General features: G+C 47.4%; 1 protein-coding gene across 4 annotated transcripts in view; it reads left to right on the top strand.

The window, feature by feature from the left end:
• ANKFY1 (ankyrin repeat and FYVE domain containing 1) overlaps positions 1–23,154 on the top strand; it is a 912,707-nt gene that overhangs the window by 319,881 nt on the left and 569,672 nt on the right. For 3 of the 4 annotated variants that reach the window (XM_069614723.1, XM_069614722.1, XM_069614721.1), the window contains exon 4: positions 17,797–17,932. In XM_069614723.1, coding sequence (XP_069470824.1) covers positions 17,797–17,932 — 136 coding nt within the window. Of the gene's footprint in view, positions 1–17,796; positions 17,943–23,154 lie in introns of those variants that run through there. The other variant, XM_069614724.1, reaches the window with a different exon arrangement.

The following is a 23,154-nucleotide window of genomic DNA, read 5'->3' as shown; positions in this document are numbered from 1 at the left end:
GCCTTCATTCTACCCTCCTCCCCATCCAGGGAAAGAGGAGGAAAGGCTACACAGGCTGGACCCTAGGCGAGCTCTCAGCTTTTACATCAGCAGAATGGCTAGAATCAGGCAAGCAGACCAGCTGTTTGTAGGATACTCAGGTTACAAGTTGGGACTACCCATAACAAAACAAAGCATCTCCGGGTGGATTATCTTGGCCATCCTGGAATGTTATAGACTAGCAGGGAAAGAGCCTCCCCAAAACCTCAGGGCTCATTCAACCAGGTGTATCGCAGCTTCTTCGGCTCTCCAGAGAGGGGTACCGGTCCGGGACATATGTGCGGCTGCCACATGGTCGTCCGCACATACACAAAATTTTACAACCTGGATTCCTCCACTGCTCAAGAGACCAGATTTGGCAAAGCCGTATTACACTCGGTCCATCCCTAAAGGGATATATAACACTATCACTCCCTCCTCCAATTACATACCACTGCTACGGGAGTCTATCAAAGATAAGGAATACGTCGGAGGACACAATCCCTTCGAAGAACAAGTTACTTTCTTACCTGGTAACGTTCTTTCGACGGGATGTTCCTCCGACGTATTCCTTATTGCCCCTCCCATCCATCCCCGCAATGATAACTTCCCTTGTGGTTGCAGCTTTCGCTTCTTCAAGGTTACTAACCAATTCAGGCATGTCTTTCTTATACTACAAAACGGAACTGAGCAACGGACGCAGCGCGTGTCTATTTATGGGCATGGTGACGTCGGCGCTGATACGGTGGCCGTCGAGGGAGATCGACTCGGCGGACATCGACGCGCAGCGCCCTCTATAGAGAAAAAATTTCCGTGGCCAGCAAGCTGGAAACGTATATGAAAGATAAGGAATACGTCGGAGGAACATCCCGTCGAAAGAACATTACCAGGTAAGAAAGTAACTTGTTCTTCTGGCCATGGCTCTGCGTCCATAGCCACCGGCTTCTTGAGCTGTCTCTGTACCTGGTCTGGCAATCCCCGACATCGAATATGATGAAATACAGGTATCGATTTTCCCCATGGCTTGCGAGTTTCCAAAGCCCACTGCTCTTCAAAATTCTGAATGTAAGCTAGCGGATCCTCGCCTTCCTGCATCTTACCTGCCATAATTGCACCCATATCTGACGTATCAGAATATTGTACTCTAAACACTCTCCAGACTGCTGCTCTCAAATTATCAAACGTCGCCCCATCGTACGCTGTGTTCTGTGTTGTGACACTTGCATAGCCTGCTCTCGTCCAAATGTCCTCTCCCCACGAATAGCTGCTAGAAGACCCTTAATGTCCCCTATAGCTACCTTGTTTCCTCCTGTCATTTTCTCTAATTCATCGATCCATTTCCCAGCACCCGAAGTCAAACTCAGGAGCTTACATCTTATGTTATCCTTATCCATCTGGGGCCACGGGATATACTGTGGTCTGGCCCCTTCTTTTTCTAACGAGGGAAACTGCAAAGACCCAAAATCGCAATCCTCTCCCATCGCCTGCCTGTTCATAGCACGGAAAATGGTTCCTGTTCGCTTTCTTCCTGGTAATGACCTCAGCCTGCTCGCTGTTACGCTCACCTGGCTCCCACCGGGGCGTCGGTCGGACCAGGACTGCTGAGGCCTCCACCCACGTGATGCGTAGTGCAGCGATGACTGACTGGATCTGCCCTCCTAATCTTGTCTGCTTGACCCGTAGAAATATTCTCCTACAAGTGGAGAGATGGATTTAGCCACTTGTGGATTCAAGTGATAGCATCCCCACTGTCCTCCCCACTAATCACCTCTGAAGTGCCCTCTCAGGAATCTCACCTTATATTCTTGAAGGATGAGCCCTCCATCCTGCGAAGCATGCAGGGGCGCGTTAATGACCAGTTACTTCACTGGCCTGGAGATATTGGAAGAGTTGTAGACGAATCCTGACTCCAAAAGGTCCTGGCGAAGAGCCGTAAGTACATAGTTCGTAAGAGTTCAAAATGTCTGGAATTCACTCCTGTCCAATTCCTCTTTTTATCTTGCAGCTTTGACCCAGTTAGAAGATTGACAGCTGAAAGCGCTCCGGTAAAAGTCTGTGTTACCCAACACTGTCCGGTAAATAATGCCAAGGGTTAAACTTGCTGCTTTCTCCTTATCTTACAGGTGCGGCATAAGAAGATGTGGCGTGCTGATGGATAATACCTGCGGCAGCTAAAGAGATTGTCTCTGTCTGTTCTCTCTGCTCACCTTGTTGTTTCTTGTCCCCCTTAGGTGCCGGGATTCGGCGATGTAAAGATGGAGACAGCGCCGGATCGAAGAGATGCTGCGTGGACCGGTGAGTATGGCGCCACGCTGCTGCTGGCGATGTGACGCGTTTAAAACAAAGTCTTTCCTCTGGTTTGAAGATGCAATGAATCCGGAATCAGGTAAGAAATCAGGTAATACTCTTGTTCTAATCTTTGCTTCTTTCCTTCTTTCTAGGTGCTCCAAGTTCGAGGCGGGCGTGGCAGAAGGCTGGATGCTGCTGCTGGCACGGTGAACATTACGCTGCTGGATGCAGATTAACGCGAAGCGTGTGCTGCTCTTCGGGCATGGTTTAAATAGCCTCCAAAGTAGTCCCAGGTAGGTATTCCTCCCCGACCTTACCCGAGTAACAAAATAGTCCCCAAGGTAAAGTAGTCCCTTCCAGGCCTCACATGGACTTGGATCTTTTTGCAGCATGGTCTGCATCAGGTAAGTGTGCACCTATGAGCCTAGCGCCTATGGCGCCAGGATTGATGTCCAGTATGAGCCTGGCGCCAGGACTGAACCCAGACAGCCCCTAACAGGGGTTGCTGGGTTTTCTCAAGGCAACATGATGCCTGCTCCCGGGGCTGATGGACGTGGTCTGGATGCCCGGGGGTATGCATCATGACACTCGCATATGGTGGCGATTCCCCCCTCTCACTAAGAGATCGCCTTTTAGGTCGCTCTGGGTATGCCATAGGCTCTGGTGTCCTTTCTTTAGGCAGGTCCAAGTCTGACAATCTCACTTCTTTGTCTGTCTGAAAACATCCCTCATGACCACACGCACTTGCTCCCTCCTACCCACGGAAGGTTTCCCTTTCTTCGTCTGACATATACTGTGCCCAACTTGTATGACTGTCCTCCGTCTCGTCTCTATTTAAAGTTAACCTGTCCAGGGCACTATGCTTGACGCTAAACAGGCCTCCCTCCTTGCCTCTTGACTGGGTAATTTCAGATCGATCGTCTTTCCCTTTATTTCTTGATTCACCTTTTGCCCTCATCTCATGAAAAGCCTTTTCGATTCTGTCTGATATTTCCTATCTCAAAATCCTCCTGTAGATTTACTCTAGAGATCCTGGAATAGGTTCTTGTGATGGGAGGAACTCCTCTATGTCCTCTCCTGCGTTACTGGATTTGGTTCCATTAATTCCCTTTCAATGCGATCAATGTTGCGTGTCCTCTGCCTTCTATTTCATTCCATTTCCTCATCGAATTCTCTTCGTTTCTTTGCTTCCTCCCTAATCCTTTCCTCTTCCTATCTTTTTGCTTCCCTTCTTTCATTTGCCCTACGCACCTCCTCATCTTAGTCTTTGTGTTCTTTTATCTCTTCATTTTGTTCTTTCTCTTCTTCCCTTCTCTTTTCTAGCCTGTCTTGTTCTTTGATTGCTCTCTGCCTATTGTCATGTTTTCTTTGTTATTCCGCTCTTTATTCCTTTCTTAGCTGCTCTTCCTGATACATTTGTTCCCGTCTATGTCTACTCTTTCTTTTAGCCTCGTCTTTCAATCGCTCTCTCGTTCCTTGACTTTTTTTTTATCTTGCTCGTCTTAATCTTCCCCTTTCCATACTTCATCGATGCTTTTCCCATCAAGTTTGAGCAATATCTGACTGCACATCCATTAGTTCTGTATGAGCGCTATCTCATCAGATTTGTCCTTTTCTCCTTTCCATCTCGTAATTTTTCGTTCTATATCTAGAGTCCTACTCGGTCGTTCACTTCTCTCTTTGTCCCGTAAGACTTTAGAGATCACATCCCTTTCTGGAGTTTTTTCTGGACTCTCATCACTGCTACAAGCATGCGGCTCATGTGTCGGAGCACTGTATCCTGCTGCTGCTTTAAGATCCCTTAATGGACTCACTCCTTCGTCTTTCGTACTATCGCCATTTACTTCAGGCGTGGTAGGGAAAGCAGAAGGCTCAGCACCCCCCTCATTACACTGGTTAAGCATCCATTCTTCAGGAGACGGGTCTTCCCGTTCCTCCTGGTACATCTTACAAAGCTCTAGGCTAGCTAACGTTTTTTCCAACTTCTTTCCCATGTACGCAGCGTGCAAGTATGTGGTCATATGTTGCAAAACTGCTTTTGACAATGATCCCCCTTGTGGACATGGCATGAACATTTTATCTGCCATGCCTTTAACCCATTCTGCACTATACTGCTTAAGCTTGGGTGCATGTTTTGGCAGCTGTTTGCACAGGTGCATGAGCGGAGTAACATCCTCCATCATGACAAGTTACAATCGACAGTCAATACTTAGTTATTTTGCACAGAAAATACTTTTCAGAAAAATAATACAATATGAGCGTGCACCAAACGTTGCAGCTCCAAACCTTTGTCTCACTTTACTTCAGTCAATACCTTTAATAACTAAATAAATGATCTACTCTCAGCCTTTTACCACAACCTATTAGTTGTCGCTCTTCAACATTTAATCATTTCATTAACACGTAAAACACACAAACAGACTGACAGGCCGGCCCCAACATATATCTCTGCCAACGCTCCATGTGGCTACTCGAGCCCCTAAAATTACTCAGATCGGAGGGTGACTTGTTTTCTTTAACAGATCTGTTTGTGCCTATATTTATCCACTTGGATTTTAAACAACTCTTTCTAGACGTCCCTGGACAAAGGATTTTGGGCTTATTTTATGGATCGTTCCTCATAACTTGACACTCTTCGTCAATAACTACATACACCACCAACCCTCTGTTACTTTCTCCCCATTATCACTTGCCCCACTTAAGGCTCAATTATTTTTGCCACCTTTCTCAATCTACTCACCATTCGTTTTTCAGCTCCTGACCCTTGGGATCGTCTCCTCCTCAACAAGCCACCTCAGCCTTTGGTCCACTCAACTGCCTGTAGAAACTGGGAGGGGAATTCAGTGAAAGAGGGACCCGTCCCACCTGCTTTGTTTGTCTTGCAAGAACTTGGTTTTGGCCGCTATCCACAGGAAGCCTTGCAGTCCTCCCGCTAAATGACAGAGGACATCCGATATTTCTGAGACCCTTATAAGCCTACTGGCCGATGGATCTTTAACTATCCTCTCTCTGCTACCACGTGAACCCATAGACGTAGGGCTCTTTCAGACGAGGTAGCAATACTTACAGATGGATGGGGATGCAGAATTTACTCAAACATCAATAATCAAACCAACTCAGGAAGTTGGCAAAACTTTGTCTGTTTTATTTGCAATGATCTAAAACAGGGCGTTACAACGGACATCAACGGATGTTCGCTCGATTTCTCTCAACGCATTCTATAAAAAACACAACTTTTGTAATCAAAACTCGTCATAAGTGACGTCACACTACATGGCAAACTACTAAAACCTACATGGGGATGTGATAGACCCTCAAGGAACATCTAAATATATGTTCCATACTAACAGGGGAAGTGATTGGGTCTCTAACATCAGGTGAACAGCTAAACCCATCTCTAGTGCAAGTCATCTTCATCGTCCAAAATATACGACGATCCAATGGTTACACAAACTATAGGGCTCTCTGTTATGTGGCCCTCTACAATTGGTTTGGCACCCGTGTACCCTTTTGGAATATTCCACACGCCAGCAGCACGCAGGCTACCACTCCAGGTGCAGGGAGTGTCAGCGTGATTGTGCCGCCCCTCCTAATTAGCCCAACATCTTTCATCACTCTTGCAGTCTGCCAATCAATTAAGGCTTTGAGCTTGGCCTTGCAGAAGCTCTCTGTGCCTGAGAATAAAAGGGAGTATCTTCTTGGTTTCAGTGTTGCTCGACCCAATGTCTATTTTTTTTTAAAATAAACGTTATTTATTCAACTGTGAGAGACATCCAATTGAAAGGATTTGAACATATCAATGTGTCATTCTGCTATTTGGCATAGCTACATAAGCAATATCACACAGGTACAGTTTAGGTACATGCGCTAAATCAAACTTAATCAATCCGCGTTAATCAATCCGTGCTAGTCAGTGAACTTCGTAAAAATTCTTGAAATGGTTCCCAAATATTTTTAGGCCTGCAGGACGGAGTGATCAGCGATATATATGTTTCTTCACAGACACCACATGAGTCATTTCCCTCAACCACATATCTATCTTCGGTGCAGTCTTGGACTTCCTTTTGAGTGGAATGCATTTCTTCGCAATCAGACAACCTAAGTTAAAGAGTCGCCTCTTTCTAACTGAGATCTTTCCTATATCTTCAAATAAATATTTGGGGAATGTCAACATCGGAGGAACATTAGTACACACACTGGGAATTTCAGCCACTTCCACTCAAAACTGGGCGACATGGGGACAGGACCAGAACATATGATACGTGTCTGCAATGTCCTTGTGACATTTGGAACAGCTAGGGTTAACCAAGGGGGCACATTTAGAGACCTTCTCAGGGGTGTAATGCAACCTATTTAGCACTTTAAATTGAATGATGAAATGTCTGGCATTTAATGAGACCTCTTTAGTGAGACGACACCAGCGAGTCCACCTGGTGTCATGCAGATGGGCTCCCAAATTCTCCTCGCAGCTCATTGTGGCAGAACCTGGCAGCACCTGTATATCCTGACATTTCTTATAGAGTGTGGAAATGAGCCCTCGAGTATACCACGTTTTCACAACCAATTCCAGGGGCTGGCACGCGTCAGGCTCCTTGGGAAATGACCATTTTGATCTGACCGCCGCTCTAATTCTGTAATATTGCAGCATTCTAGTGGGACCCCCTCCCAGTTTTTCGGTAAAGGCTGGTATGGTTACATAAGTGCCCTCAGGGAAGAGGTATTGCAAGGTCATTGCACCTGTAGGATCCCACCCCTCCCTGATGGTTTTGTCGTACGTGGAGGGAAGTCCGGGACATCTCCACAAAGGAATAGAGCCTGCATATGTCTCCGGGATCTGCAACCTCTTGAATACCCTAGACCAAGCATTGACGGTATGATATGATATGATTGTTTATTTATATAGCGCCTATACACAATGTGTTTCAAAGCGCTTCAAGGCAAGGGAGGGAACAAGGGAAAATACAGCCACATTCTTACAGGCCATGAACAGTAAGGATGTGAAATTAACTGTCGTACTCGGCCTGACGACATTTCAATTAGTGCAAGAGCTAAGACATAGATAAGGAAGGGAGGGGGAGAGTGGGAAGGAAATGGAAACAGACAGGCAACTACCGTACTAGGCCTGATGACATTTCTGGTAGAGCCAGAGAAAAACAAAAGGTGACGGAGAGGGGTACAGAAAGGGAGGGGAGGAACAAAACAAGCGACTATCATACTAGGCCTGACGACATTTAAGATAGTGCTGGAGGCGTGGTGGGGAGGAAAAAAACAGTAATGGGAGGGTGGAGGAAACAGACGAGGTTGCTATCATATTAGGTCCAAGGACAATTCTGATAGAGTAAGTGCATAGAAGAAAGTAAGGGGAGGAGATAGGAAAAGGGAGAACGGAAAGGAGGAGAGAAAAGAGAGTAAGCAGTCAAAAAGAGTGGAGAAGCAAGAGTGGAGAGCGAATACAATTGCAGAAGTCATTAGTAACACATAATGTTGCAAGCCAGGATACACGATGAAGATGGGAACAGCATGATTCAGGACCACCATGAGTACAAGATGCGAAGGAAGTCCAGCATGAGAGTTGAGAAAGAGTGACTCACCATGAATGAATGAAGTCCATAAAAGTCAAATCCTGCATTGGCCACAAGACAGTGATGGTGAAGGAAGGCACCAGGTGGGCGGGGCTTGTTAAGTAGTGAAAAAAAGCAGCAGGCAAGAAGGTACCAGGTGGGCGGGGCTTAGGCCAGGTGACCTAGATCCACTTGCACCTGCTCCCCATCTGCAAAGGAAAAGATGCTGGAGGGCTCCTTAAGTAGGGGAACAGAGTGGCAAGCAAGAAGGCCCCAGGTGGGCGTGGCTTGCTAAGTGGTGAAAAAGAACAGGAAGCAAGAAGGCACCAGGTGGCCGGGGCTTGCTAAGTGGTAGCATGAACCGGGTCGAACGTACAAGTGTCAGGATGTTTGTTGGCAAGAACAATAGTGCAGAGGCAGGTGGGGGCAGCACTATATCTCTCAAGATTTGTGTGTATTGGGCGGGCGTGTGGTGCATACCAATGGCTAGCAAAGTGCACCTGGGCTACTTCGTAGTAGAGTTCAAAATCGGGTGCCTGCTAACCACCTTGCTCGTATGGTCTAGTCATGGCTTCCCATTTAATACGAGGAGTATCCGCCCCCCAACAGAAGCCTATCGGCAGTGAACAGAGTTTATAAAAAAAAACTCCCAGGCCATATAGGAATATTGACGAAATAGTAGAGTAACTTGGGGACCACCACCTTTTTCAACAGGGAGAGTCTGTCATATAGTGATATCGGCAGCCTGGCCCATAGTTTCAATTTGTTGGTGAGGGTATGTACATATTTCCAATGGTTCTAGAGTAGTAATGTTTGCTGCTGTCACGAGACAACGAATCCTAAATGTTTCATGCTATCCTGTGCCCATCTGAACCCTTGAAGGTCTGCCGGGGCGGGTCGTGGCTTCATTTAGTGGGAACAGTTCTGACTTGGCTTCGATTATGCAGTACCCTGAGAATATAGTGAATTTGCGTACTTCTTGAAGTATCAGGGAAAGGTTTGTTATCGAGTTTATAACAGTGAGTCATCCGCATTCAAAGAAATTACATGCGTGGTGCCTGTCATACAAAGTCCATGATTTATGTGACAAAGGTGCAAAATGGTGGCGAGAGGCTCTATAGTAAGGGCAAAAAGCAACGGTGACAGGGGCCAGCCTGGTGGGTAACCAAAACGAGCAAAAATATTGGGGATATTGTGGATCCGGTCCTGACCCTCGCTTTTGGTGAAGAATAAAGGAGCTTGACACATTGGATAAAAAACTCACCCAGTTCCATAAGGTGGAGAACTGAGAATAAAAATGGCCACAATACCGAATCAAACGCCTTTTCTGCATCTAAGCAGGCAGCCACAGCTTGTGAGCTTGGGTCTAATTGTGAGATTATACCAAAGAGTCTACGCAAGTTATACGAACCCCGATTGGTCCGGATGTACAAGGTCTGGCATATGTGGGAGTAATCTTGTCGCTAATAGTTTAGCTAGGACTTTAGTATCGGAATTAATTAAAGAGAGCGGCTGGTAGGATCCCATCTCTTTAGGGGGCCTGTTAGGTTTCAACAGCACCGTAATTAGTGCTTCCGACATTGATGGGCGGGCAGTGTACCGCTATGCAGTGCTTCTTCCCAAGTGCTGAGTAGATGAGGGGCCAGGACCGTGCTCAGCTCCTTATATAATTCAATCCCGAGCCCATCAGGGCCGGGAGCCTTACCTGAGGGGAGGGATTTAATAGATTCCCCAATCTCCTCTATGGTTAGGGGAATATTTAATGCCCAATATGCCTCCCCATTCAGCTGGAGGAGCGGAATCGAGTCAAGCTAGTGCTCTAGCTCCCCGGGGGAACATCGTCCGAGTTTTACTAGAGCGTTCTGTATTCACTGCCCCAGGGGAATTAAGAATATCGCCCGATGAGAAACTCTTTAATGTGCAGTGTACTTGGTTCCCCACGGACCCCCCGTGCCAGATGATACCTTCTGGCCTGGATAGGGTGGTACAGTAGCCAGACCTCCTGGTTCGCCAGCTCTTGGAACCTCAAGAGATTCCCTTTAATACAGCCCCGTAGTGCCCTATCACGCGTGTGTGCGCATATTCGCCCTCTTGACTTTTTAGTCCAGCCTTAACCTCTGTGAGCTTCTTTCTTGTCTCTCGTAGCATCCCAGATGCATTGGAGATGATCTCTCCTCTGATCCACACCTTGAAGCCCTCCCATATCGTACTCGTCTGGGAAACCGATTCTATATTCCTATGAGAAAAGTCTGCCGACTCAGTGTGCAGTCTTTCATGAAACACCAAGTCCGATAAGCACCTCGGGGCATGCACCAGAGAGGGCGAGGAGTTGCTAGGGAAAACCACTCAATTGACAATGTGATGGGGGAATGGTCTGACAAAGTTTGTGAATAAATTGCGGAATCCTGCATCCTCGGCACAAGCGAGGCAGGTATGAGTCACAGGTCAATTCTAGAATGTGCATCGTGCACTGTGGAGTAGAAGAGTACTCTCGTTTGGTTGGGTTACGACTGCGCCATGGGTCATTGAGTCCTAAATGGGACATCACGTTTGTCAACATCGGCCCGCTGCAGTGAGCTCCCTCTGCGTGTCCCTAGAGCGATCCAGGGCACAATCAAGTATAAGGTTAAAATCACCTCGGTGTGGGCGTGCATGATGGGGGGATTCACTAGACCACGCAACCTGAAACACGTATGCAAACTCAAGGACCTGGCCTACATTTTGGCCAAAAGGAGAATAGCCATGAGCCGGAAAGCAGCCGGCAGACCCAGATTAGAGGTATGGTGGAATGATCTCTTGAAATGGGCAGACGCCGAGACAGTAGCATGGTATGAGACAGCTAACAGGGGGGGGGGGGGTGATGAATTAGGACCTCTGATAGCATGGAGACAAATGGTGGCCACACTGTCAGGACCCTCCCGGGCCGACTCCAGTGAAGGCGGCACGCCCGAGAGCAGCGGAGGGGATTAACCCCAAGAGAAGGGAAGCCCGGAGAGTGAGGCGAAAGCTCGAGTTAAAATGGGGGCAGGGGGGGAAGGCATTAACAAATAACATGCAAATGTGCGCTAAAAGAAATTGTAACTGAAAATGTTGGGTGTGATGGTTATGTTTTGTTTTGTCAAAAACCAATAAAAATAAAATAGAAAAAGGTTAAAATCACCCCCCCCCCCATATAATGTGTACATGTGGGCCATCAGCAAGTAGATCAAGTATCCAGGCGAAGTAATGGGGGTCATCGACATTAGGGCCATATGTGTTGACAAGCACTACTCTAACAGCAAGCAAGGAGCCCCATACTATTACATATCTCCCCAGCGGGTCAATGCTGCTTTTAAATTCCTGAAATTGTATGGAGCAGTGTATAAGAGTGAGCACCCCACGTGATTGAGAAGAATAGCTGGTATAATATCGCTGAGTACCCCAGGGTTTAGCGAACAATTCATTAGTGGGCCCCAGCGTATGCATCTCCTGTAGCATTACTATTTTGTGGGAGCATCTGTTTATATATGCTGTCACTTTGCGGGCTTTAATGGGATGGTTGAGGCTGCGCACATTCCAAGACAAAAAAGTAAGATTAGCATTCATTCCACTCTTAGTCAGTATGAGTTAAACACTGTATTTGCAAACCATTTAGCAGGAACAAGACGCAATTATTACTATTGAAGAGGTCTTCACTTAACTTAAACTTTTGAGGGAACAGTCTCGAAACAAAGTCTGAACAGCCTGGCATTGCAATACCTCCTGGACAAACTAGTCGCAAGACTTTATAAAGAAATACAACCCCACTATGTCCCACCACCCTCATCATCTCCCCCAAATTGACAATGCATTCCCAGTCAGAAAAAAAACAATAAACTCCATGGGGTGCACTGCGAGACCGCCTGGGAGCCCTAATAGCGGCCAACAAACAAATAACAGCCCCAGCGCCAGATAAGGTTAAGCCTTTTGTTAAGAACACAGATAAGTCAGCATAGCCTGGTACCGTCAATCATTGTTCATTATGTTAGGGGCACCATCATGAGACGGGGAGCCACCCCGGGCGTCGTGGTCTCTTTGTGGTAGCGGGATAGGAATGTTGCCTTCTATATATGCCATAGCATCTCCCGGAACCTCAAAGAAATTAGCCCTGCCCCCGTACTGAAAGCAGAGTTTGACTGGATATAGTAGAGCATACTGCCCTTGTCTCAGCCACAGCAGTTTGACAGGATCAAATGACTTACGCCGATAGAGCACTGCCGTTGCAAAGTCTGGGTAAATATGGATTTCAGAGGATTCAAAGCGCAGTGCGCCGTGCTCCCGTGCCAGCCGTAGAATCAGGTCTCTGTCGCGGTAATTGAGTAGTCTTGCCACGGTTGTACAGGGGGGGCGCCCACTTTAGGAACCGGGGCAAGGACCCGCGGCGCCCTTTCCACTAGGAAATGTTTTGAGAACCTGGATGGGCCAAACAGGGTCTTAGCAGGTTTTCCGTAAATTGCTCCATCGGGCCCTTGCAAGCCGAATCCAGGATTCCGACAATCCTAATGTTATTGCGGAGTGACCGCGATTCAAGGTTGTCGCATTTATTCCGAACTTTGCTAAATTCCTGTTGGAGATGTGCAATATCACGACATGGTTTGCAATCTGATCTTCTGTTTCCCTAACCCTGGATTCAACCTCAGTGATGCAAGCCCCTTCTTTTTCCATTTTGACTTTAGTGAGCTTATGGTGGACACTATATCATCCAACTTGATATTTATCGCAAGAAAACCATTCGAGGGGATTGGGTCCTCCGACGTATTCCATATCGCTGACAGTAATCACCACAGCTGTCATAGATATGGAATATGTCGTCGGACCATCCCATCGAAAGAACGTTACCAGGTAAGAGAGTAACTTGTTCTTCGAGGGGATTGGGTCCTCTGACGTATTCCATATCTATGACAGCTGTGGTGATTACTGTCAGCGATATGGAATAAGTCGTCGGACCATCCCATCGAAAGAACGTTACCAGGTAAGAGAGTAACTTGTTCTTCTGTACAGTTGCAAGCAGGTGGTCCTCCCTCGATGTCGTAGGGGGAAGTGATTGTTCGTCCGCCGGAGTGTCAGCCACAGGGACAGGGGATTTAGCTGGGGTGCTGGTATAGGTGTCCATGGGGCCCTTCTTTTTGGATGTAGCACCCTTGGTCATGATTCAGGATCAAGGTTACCAAGCCAGGAAGGCAAGGGTGACGATGGAGGTGCCGCTGCAAGCTGCCCAGGCACAGCCACAGCCCAGGCGCAAACTACAGCCGGGGGTAGGAGAATACTGGGCCCGGCAGGGTGTCAACAAGCCAGTCAATACATTCCCAGTAGGACCACAGGGCAGCGACAGGAGGTGCACGGCTGCAATATGGACCGCGAACCAGCAAGGGCAGGGCTCAGGATGGTGAAAGTGAAGAAAGGGCGATGGACCCGCCAGCCAGGGGCAGCCCAGGCAATGGCCAGCGGAGGAGTCCAGAGCAAGCCGCTTGCAGGAATCTGCAGAGGGGCCAAGCGGAAGGTGGCTCAACTACAGCATAGCTGCTTGCCCAATTCACAGCAATGGAGTGGCACAGCATCGGCCCAAGCTAGGTGACCAAGGATCCACTACGTGGGGAAGGTTTGAACGGTGGCAGAGAAACCAGCAACGCGCCAGCGACGAAAGATCAGGGAAAGCAGCTAGTGTAATCAACGCCCCCAGCGCCGTTAAATTCACACTACAATAGTTATTGCATGCTCACAGTGTCATAGTCCACAAGCCAAGAATCCCAGTGTACACACAGGGCCACTCTTCAGCCCCTACCCAGATCCACACTTACTGCAAAGGCACGCCGGAGTTCTGTTAGATTAATGCTCCACTACCGTGGACAATCCTCGTTTGTTCAATAGGCACGGAGATCTCCACATATGCCGTTGCCCACAGAGAGGCCGTCGGGTCTAGTGTAGTAGTCCACAGCAATCGGCCACGGGCCGCAGCAGCAGGCTTGTCAGCTGGGCAAGCACCACGCATACCCGGTGTTACGCGCGTGGGCAGGCCGGTCCAAAACAGACCAAGTCCGCGGCGGCAGCACGGCCAGACAAGTGCCGACCCCAGTAGGGCTCAGGTAGTGCACTCAGAGCCACGGGGGATGCTAACTCCGCACAGTCCGCCAGCTGGGCACCGCAGTGCATAGGGTCGGCCGAGCGACCAGGAAGCACCCCAGTGCAGCGGTGATCTTCAGGCTCCACGCCGCCCACACAAGTCAAGGGCACAGTACGCGGTGAAGAGTAATCCAGGTACTGCACGAAACGGAATGTCGGGCTAATCACTCCGTCACCAAGCATAAATATCCATATATTGTGTAGGTGCTGTGGACAGTGTTCACCGTCAGTTGCAGCAAGAGCCCAGCTCAGCACGGGAAGAATACTGCGTCGTCTCCACACTCATCCGCCCTCAATTGCGTAGGATTCGCAAGGTCTCGGCACCCAGTGCACAGACACCGGTTCTGGCCAGGATTTGGACAACAGGCTCACCAATCCACGTTCAGACAACTGATATCAGCAGGACCTCAAGTTCAAAGGCATAACCGGATTTATTGCAAATAAGGATTCTGTATGGCAGGAGCTCCTCTGTCAAGCGGCCATCTTGCTTGGCAGCTCAACAGCGCCCCCAGACCCAATGTCTATTTTTGATCTGATCATGTGACTGGAGACCTCGTTCTCAAGCTCTTTGCTCCATTTAATACTATTAAATAATGAACTCTTGACGCCTTCAGTGTTTTTCCATTCCACCTCAAACAGAAGGTATTTTCTTTCTCACATTCATGTAACTACTGGATGGACAACCAGGCTCATGGTGGCCTCGACTTCTTGGTGGTGGGCCAGCTAAGCCTTGCTTGAATGTCTCCTTCGCCATCAGCTATCTTCCAACTGTGCCACACTGAAACCCTTTCTTATCACAGTGTTTCAAGCCTTGATAAAGTGCATCGTAGAACATCCAGATTCTGCACATTCCTGTGTATATACGTTGGCGCATCGCCGCAAACTATTCACTACATAGCCAGCCTTAAGATCACTTTGTCTTCTTACGTTACTGCATCTGTACAAGTGTAAACTGATTTCACATTTTCTTCAGCATTTCTGTAGCATGAGCATCTTCATCTCGAGCCCGAAATGTTGTTCATCTTTAACACCTCCTCTTCAGATCTTATAGAATGTTTATGTTCATTTGCCTTGTGCATCTTTTCTGGGTGCGTCAGCTCTGCTTCATGTGACGTCACCAGTCTTCTTTCTCACTCATTTTCACACTTCTTCCGGGACTTTGTCCAGAAGGCCATCATATCTTTGTGAATGCATATATGGTTTTCTTAATGGATACCTTGTTTCAAGGATTCTTTGCAGTACAGGCATCCTCACTGGTATCTGCACTGCACGTGTCGCAATTTCCGGTTCCCAACATATAGGCAACATGGGGCAGAGCTTTTGGTGGGGGTACTTGACTTCTCCTTTACAGTACCAGAATTACTTAGATGGACCAAGGACTATTAAAGGGCTCCGTCACACGAAGATCCAAACTCTTGTTCACCTCGACCCTGATGTAGGCCATTACTTTATCTGACATCCCATAGGCCATGCGTTTCACAGGCACACTTTCGTCAATGTCCTTTTGATTCCAGGGTGTGATTCTTGGGAAGACTGAGAAAAGGAAGAAACATTTCAAAACCAAGCCTTTGTCCTCCCAACAATTTCTGTGGGGCCAATGGTGGAGTGATATCCCTTCCACAGAGACATTAGAAGGGCTGCTCTGGAGCAGAACTGATAATGTTCATTTTCCACTTCCTCTCCGTCTGAGACCAAGAATAGGACTCCCGTTTCAATCCTGGGAATGAATGCCTTTAGTCAATTTATGGGGAAGATTCTTGGAGCCTGCTTGCGATTTTCCAAATTCACTAACAATGTATGTCACAAAGTTTGGAAACAACTTTTTAAGGACCAGTCCATTTGTACTGTAAAGCTCTATTCTTCATAGGCTCATGACAAATACTTCTCGTCTAGAAGAAAGAAATCAACCTTAGGTCTTCTAATAATAATATTGATAATAATAACAATATCAGTTTTGTACATAGCACTAGCTCATCAAAGCACTGTAATAACAGTTGGTATAATTACCCACCGCATGGTACTCATTTTATCAACATTGGAAGGATGAAAGGCGGAGTTGGCCCTGCCGGGATTCAAACCTGCGTCAGTAGACTGTTATCTGACCGACTATCTGACTGCCCATACCAGTGCAATCATTGTCCGAAGGTCTAGTACATAGTCCACCACATTTAAGGCAGGAGAAGGCGTGGTGGTTTCCTAATCTTCCTTCACCACAGCCAAGGGGCCACTGACTGGATGGCCAAAGAGGAAGTTAAAGGGAATGAAATCAACATCATCTTGGGCCATCTGTCTGTAGGTAATTAACAGACCTAGCAGAAGATGATCATCTCACTCATTGCTCTGGCCACCTTCTACTTGTCTACCACCTCTAGCTGTCCTCTTACCTCCTGAAGTCACCGCCTAATCCTTGACCATCTTCCCTCTCAACAACTCCGCCTTTGCTCAACTGCTGCAATGTTTTCGCTCTACTTCGTTTCACCAGCCTCTACTTCTGTCATGTTCCTATAGTCTCCAATCGTCTCCAAATGCAAACCTCCCATTCCTAAAAACCAACATGAGCAACTGGGTATGGGTACTTTTATAATCTGTTCCATCCTCCATCTGAGTGGGACTTCTAGTGGGAGTTTGTGTCTAGGGCTTCAGTTGTTGAGGAATGGGATTGGTGGTTATTACTGAGTGCACCTAAGCTTGCTTTAGAGTCAGAGGGCTGGACCAAGCCAATACCTTCCCTGACTCCTATCTTGGTTTTAAATCTTTCTCCCCTGATCCTTCCTAGTGATGCCTGTGCTGTGCTGAGCTATTTGATGTTTCCAGCATGTGGTCTAGAGGCTGGAAACACACATGGGTAAACTTTTCAAACACGTTTTTACTGAGCATGTGAAAAAATATGAATATTGTTGTGAGAATCTCTTGCCAAGAAAAATGCTTCTGCATCTTTCCCTCCCGTGCTGAACTCTAGTGGCCACTAAATCACAAACTAGCAACAAGGTATCCCCAGAACAAAGTAGGTCACTGTGGATCCTGCAAACATTATAGAATTCATCTATTAATGTAAATCTATTCATGTAACCAGTGAAGGTGCAACAGTATCAAAAAAGTTGCTACCATAGTTTGGTGAAGAGAGGCAATTTCCCTAAACGTGAAAGCCGACTTTTTCTCTGTTAGAGATTTTGATGTGCTCTAGGGAAGCTTCAGGCTGACTTAGTCTTGCCCTCTGGGTGCTCACAAGAGGTGTGTGCATGGTCAAAGCTTTTAGGGCTTGCCTGCCCTATTTGGCTGGTGGGTTGTGGAATAACTAGCTGCCCAAAACTGGCCTGTGCTGCAGGACTGCGATTTGTCTCATGAAATGTTACGGGGACCAAGGTAGGATGACCAGGGGATCCTTAAGATACCACCCCTTGGCCCAACTTCCATTGGAATGAGTCACCACCTTGCTGGTGCCAAGAATCAGGAAGGGGACTTCATAGTAAATTTCTCCTCTCCCGAAATGAGAAAGAAAAAAATATTTGCTTCTTGTAAATGGTCTTTTGATGTTTTCTTTGATTGTATTTTGCTGTGTGTGATGTACTGAATACAAATAGAAATGAAAAAGGAGCTCTTTACAGTTTGTTTAAACATTAATTTCTTTCGCCATGTACTGACCACGATTGCTTTTGAAGAATTTCAAATATTTGATTTTGTCAATAACGTTTATTTGGAGTGACACTAATTCTTAAACACACCAGTGAACTCGTTTCCATTATTCTCTGTTTTTGATTGTTAAAAATCTGCATATTGTCATTTTTTCCAGATGCCAACCCTGAGGTGACCATGTCATTGCTGCGTTGGACTTACACAGATGAGTTGGACCTGAGAGAAGATGATGTTTTCTTGACAGAGCTGATGAAGCTCGCCAATCGGTTTCAGCTACAGCTTCTTCGGGAAAGGCAAGTAATGGTAAAGTGCCCTAGATGATTTCTGGGTCTACACTTTTATAAAGACAATCATTTTGAAATCAAATGCCATTACTGCTAATGTGTATATTACAAGAGCACGACTCCTTACACTAAGCAGTTTCTCAAATGAGGCATAGATACCTTCTAGAGATTCAAGCAAATTCTCATTTTACGAAATTGTTTGTGAGACGGTTGAAGCCGCTTAAGGACACCTGCCCCCACTTGGAATGCAGTGCTGGTGACCGTGTTGACAGCAGGTAAATGAGCAGCAGCTAGCAAGACCTTATCCACAGCCAAATTAGTCCTGTATTGTTTCAGGTGTGCTATGGAATATTTAAAAATAAAAGAATAGAATGGCAGACTTGAATGACAACTACTATTCTTTAGGCAAAGTGTGTGTTTATACTTCAGAAAATTGTTTGTGTAGTGAACCATCAAAGAAAGTGACCATTTGCTGGTGAAGTCTGTGTATATGGACCCCACTGATCACTGTGAAATGCTGTTTTCCGTGGATCGATTACCCAAAATAAACACCATGTGAAAAAGCATTTGTTGACCAGAGGGGACAGAACTAAAAAATCTTATGTGAAGTGCATCTGAAAAAAGCACTTTTACAGCCCCTACAGCATTGGTCCTATAGGAGGGATCAACCCTTGAACATTTTAAAATTAATTTTACTGGTGATTTTGTTCGTCCTCAACCAATTCCTCTATGCTGCCTTTCAATACCGAATGGACATGACCGGTTTTACGTACTTTCTGTATGGTATGTTTTTATTGACAATGATTTTTATGCAGCGTAACCAACTAATTGACAAACTATAAAAATAGTTCAAGTAGAGCATCAGAAATGAGATTTTGGGCAAGAGCATTTCAAACACTCCCATAGTAAGAATGGTTAACAATAATGAACTAAGTAAAACATTAACATCATAGTGGGGGGTCAAAATCCCGTAATGTATTCATTTGAAATGACCCAAGACCATCTGTCCCATATTGCATATGGAGGTGAAATGAAGACAGAAATTGAGGATGCATAATGGAAGCAGATATACTGTGGCTAGAGTGGGCTTACCTTTATATCTATTGTAAATAAACAAGTACTGTGCTCCTCAACTCTGCACCTTGGCCCTCAGGCAAAAGGGACAGCTGGTCAAACAGGCCTCACTATTATTAAAGTGTATTTATTTTATCAACACTAAAACTGGTTTAGCCTGGAAACCTGGCCAGCACATTTTGAAGACTAGCAGAGTGGTTTGGGTATTGTGGTAGTTCAGGAGGAGGAGATGAACAATAATGTGCCCTGTTCAACTTGTTTTTATTTAAATAATAATGAAAATGCCTCCCTAGCCCTAATCTATAGGATTCCCTACCTAACAAAACTAAACTAGGATGCTCGTGGTCAGGGGTGAAGTCCAAACTTAATAGTCAATCCTCTGTTAGACAGACACTACCACTATTAATACAAAACAAAAGGCCAGGAGAATGACTCCCTTTGCCTGGGGGATGCTTTTCCACACATGCCTCTTCTATAGGATATGTTCGAATATTTTTCGCTATTCCTTGAAATAGCTCCTTCAATTCTTTCAATGGTTTTTCCCAGACCTTTTTGTATTTATTCCCCCTATTTCGCCAAATGCTTTTCTTCTTCTCAGAATAAAGTCTCTCTTAGATTCTTATTCCTTTGACAGTCTTGCCATTCACAATAGTACATATCACGTATTCCTAAGTGGTTAGTACACTTTGGCCACTCACTGGGATGAGTATATCTGCTCCCTGGATGATCTTCGCTCTTTATGCCCTTTTGCTAATCACCGAGGTGAGGATGCAGGGTCCTCAAGTGCGATATTCACTCTTTATATACTTTTGACAAATTACTGGGACGAGTATGCAGGGTTCTCCGAGTGATCTTCACACTTGATATAGTTTTGCCAATCACTGGGACTAGGATGCAGGATCCCCAAGGGATCTTCCCTCTTTGCGCCTCGCTCCCCGGGTATCTCGCTCTCTCATGTCCCTGTATTGAAGGGGTTCTGCGTCACCGGGTCAGCGTTCTCTTTCTCTTCTCTGTGGTTAGTCTGGATGATTCTCTGGTTTGTACCGTGTTTCTCTTTCGACACGCTTGGCTCTTTGGAGGTTTCGGCAATGGAAGGGTCTCTCCTTTGGCTCCGTTTTACGCCACCACCTTCCTCCTTTGGGCTGTTGATTGGATACACCATACTCCCGCAGCACATTTGAAGCATCAAAAATAACTTTTTGTTCTTTTATTATTTTACGGGCCACTGCATGTGACCGTAGTCCCGCCTTCCTGAGCTCCGCACTGCGCATCACCCTTCAGTTCTTTTCTCCACGCGGTTGGGGTCAGACGCACTTGCATTTTAGGGAGTTTTTTCTTTTTTGTGCCCTTGTCCTTCATATTCCTGCTCTGGTTCCAGTCTTTTTTCTTCCATCTATGCCGTAGCATCTGAGATTCGTGTCCTGTTCTTCGTGCGAACATAGTTTCATGAGGGTGGATCTTCATTCTCTGTCTGGACTGCTTGGCCCCGGAACACGGGTGGGACTCTTGCTTCTACTGCGACTCCCTCTCTGTCCGTGCACTCTGATGTTGGCTTGTGAGGTGGGAGGAGGTGTTCCAACAGATTCCTCCTCCGCATTTACACTGACGTTAGCGCCCAGATACCTCAGGATTTGGTGCGCTTTACAAGTAATAAACTAAACTAAACAGCAGTTCATCGAAGAAAAAAGGGAGCGTCCGGTAAATTCCTTCCTTTTTAGGGCACAGCGGCCAGGGGACTTCTTTCTGGGGTGTTCTGGGAGGGGCCCAAGTGGCTCTAGTACCAGGGCACTCCCTGAGGTGGCCAAAAAGGGATTTAACCTGGACTCTGGAGGTTGCTCCGAGGTCCCCTGTAAGGGGGCTGTCAGGATCAGATCTTCATCCAAGATTACCCATTTGGGGGCTAAAGTTAGGCCCAGCATTTATGGGGCTGTTTTCACCAGGGTAATTCCTGAGGTTTCCAAGTCTGAAACTAAACGTACCAAGACTAGTCTTGAGATTTTCTGTACAGCGACTGAAGGCACCAGGGTTACCCCCGAGGATCTACGACTAGGGGCTATAATTAAAACCAGCAAGATCGAGGGGTCCCCTCCGAGGGCTCTGGCTACGGGGGTGACCCTAAGCCTTCCAACAAACAATCCAGTGGTCGCACCGATCCTGCTGAGGGGGCAAAGGAGGACGGCAACGCTTTAAGTCTTCAAGTACCGGCCCTGTCGAGGTTCCCTCACTGAGGGCTAATTCTTCAGCAGAATCTAAATGGTCTCAAAAGCGCTCTAGATCTACTAGCACTGGCTCTGCAGAGGGCTAAAACAGATAAAAAGTCCCTTGATGCCCCTGTGGTGACAATGGCTTCACTGACACCTGTGACGCAGTTCACTTCAGGCATTAACAAAATGCCGGCCTAACCCACGTGGTCTGAGGCGGCAATTTTGACAACCTCTCTCACACCAGTATTCTGAACGGCTGGTACCGAGAGGCCTGTTTTGGAGGCTGAGCAGCCTTTTACACACAATGTGGGCAAAAGGAATCTGTTCCGCCCGCCAATGGATTGGCGTGCTTGTTTTCCGCTGCCACATACAGTCTCGCACCTTTGGTTTACATCGATCCCGTTGGTGGAGGGCCATCCTGGCAATCGGCCTCTTTGCAATCCTGGGGTATGCACCTTCAGAGTCCTCTACCCACTCCTGTGCCTAGGCCTTCCTCTGAGGATGCGTTTTTTGGCAAATTCCAGGCCCCTATGCACTCTGACCCGATGAAGGCATACTTTAAGGATCTATTCAAAGAAATGTATCCTAAGCCTCTCGAATCGCATCCTGCTCCTCCTACCCAATAGCAGGTTTCGGTAGTAGTGCCGCCCCCTCCTCTTCCAGGGGGGCCTCCCTCCTACACTGCCACATCTTCCTCCACTTTCACCATTGCTTAAGATGCCAGTTGCACAGACTATGCCCATGGTGTCTGAGGTACCACTTGCTGTGGATCAGTTTTCTGTTCCCGCCAAAACTGATGAGGACCAAGCGGACCAGGAAAGCGAAGACCCGTCCCATTCTGTCAGAGCTTTTCATGACCGGGTCGTGGATATGATAGCGTTGTTGGGTATTCCAATACCCGAGGCTCTGGCTCCAAAAGAAGGAGCTCTTTCAGGAGCCTTAACTCTTATGACACAGGAGCGTACTGGCTTTTTCCTTCAAAAGGATGTGCTTGCTGAAGCCTGCAAGGCCTGGGAAAAACTTCATTCCGGGCAGCATGTAAATAGGAAAATTGATGCTTGCTACAAAACACAGAGACTCTTTCCCCGAGGTTCCCACGGATCTGGATTTCTCACATTTAGGTTCCGGCAGGCCCGAGGCCTCTACAGCTATCGGCTCCCAAGTCGAGAGGCCCAGGGCACAGGGCTTCTTCCGGGCAGTACATGGGCAGAAATTAGGCCTTCCGGGCTACCGGCTCCCAATCTGAGGGGTCAAAGGACCCTACCAGGCTGTCCTCAGAAGGACGATCAGGCTCGTCCTCTTCTTCTACCCAGAGGGGTAAGGGATCGTCGAGTGCTACCTCAGAGTAGTTTATCTGCTAGATACAGCACGGCTACTGGTGCAGGTACCTAGGGCTTCCAGCCTACCAGAGCTCGCTCTGAGGCCGTTGTCCAGGGCATTTTGACTATCTGCCATTCGGCTGAGGGCTCAGCGCCTACCAGAGGGATCTCTGAGGTCGACGCCTCTGCTTCGGGCCAAGCTGTAACCTCCTGTGACTGAGGCGTCTCCTAGCTCAGGGCCTCCACGCCCTGCCGCCCAAGGTGTGGCGCTAGGATTCAAATTGGCGGAGCAGCACGTGTCAGAGCCTGCCAGGCGGGCGTCCATTTTGGCTTCGGCTCAGGGCCTGCCAGTCAATTCGCTCATCGAGTGGGCTTCGCAGGACGACTCAGCCCCCTTCCCTCTTGAAGTGGCAGTGGATCCTGTGGTGCAGGATTCTGGTTTCCTCAGGGGGATACCCATCTACCCATCACAGCCCTACGGCTAGGCGCCTCAGTGCTTCAATCAGGAGCGGAGGACCAGCGCCTCGGAGGGCAGTGCCCCTAGCGACCAGGTGGCTTATGCGGACCGCTTCTTCGAACGCTTCCTCTTCCTCATGCGTTCCCCTCAAATGAAGGCGGTCCTAAAGGGCATTGT

This window comes from Ambystoma mexicanum, chromosome 9 (genome assembly GCF_040938575.1).
Source record: "Ambystoma mexicanum isolate Mex_15411 chromosome 9, UKY_AmexF1_1, whole genome shotgun sequence".
Lineage (NCBI taxonomy): Eukaryota > Metazoa > Chordata > Amphibia > Caudata > Ambystomatidae > Ambystoma > Ambystoma mexicanum.
Note: the sequence above shows the minus strand (reverse complement) of the source record. Positions and strands in the feature narration are given on the sequence as shown.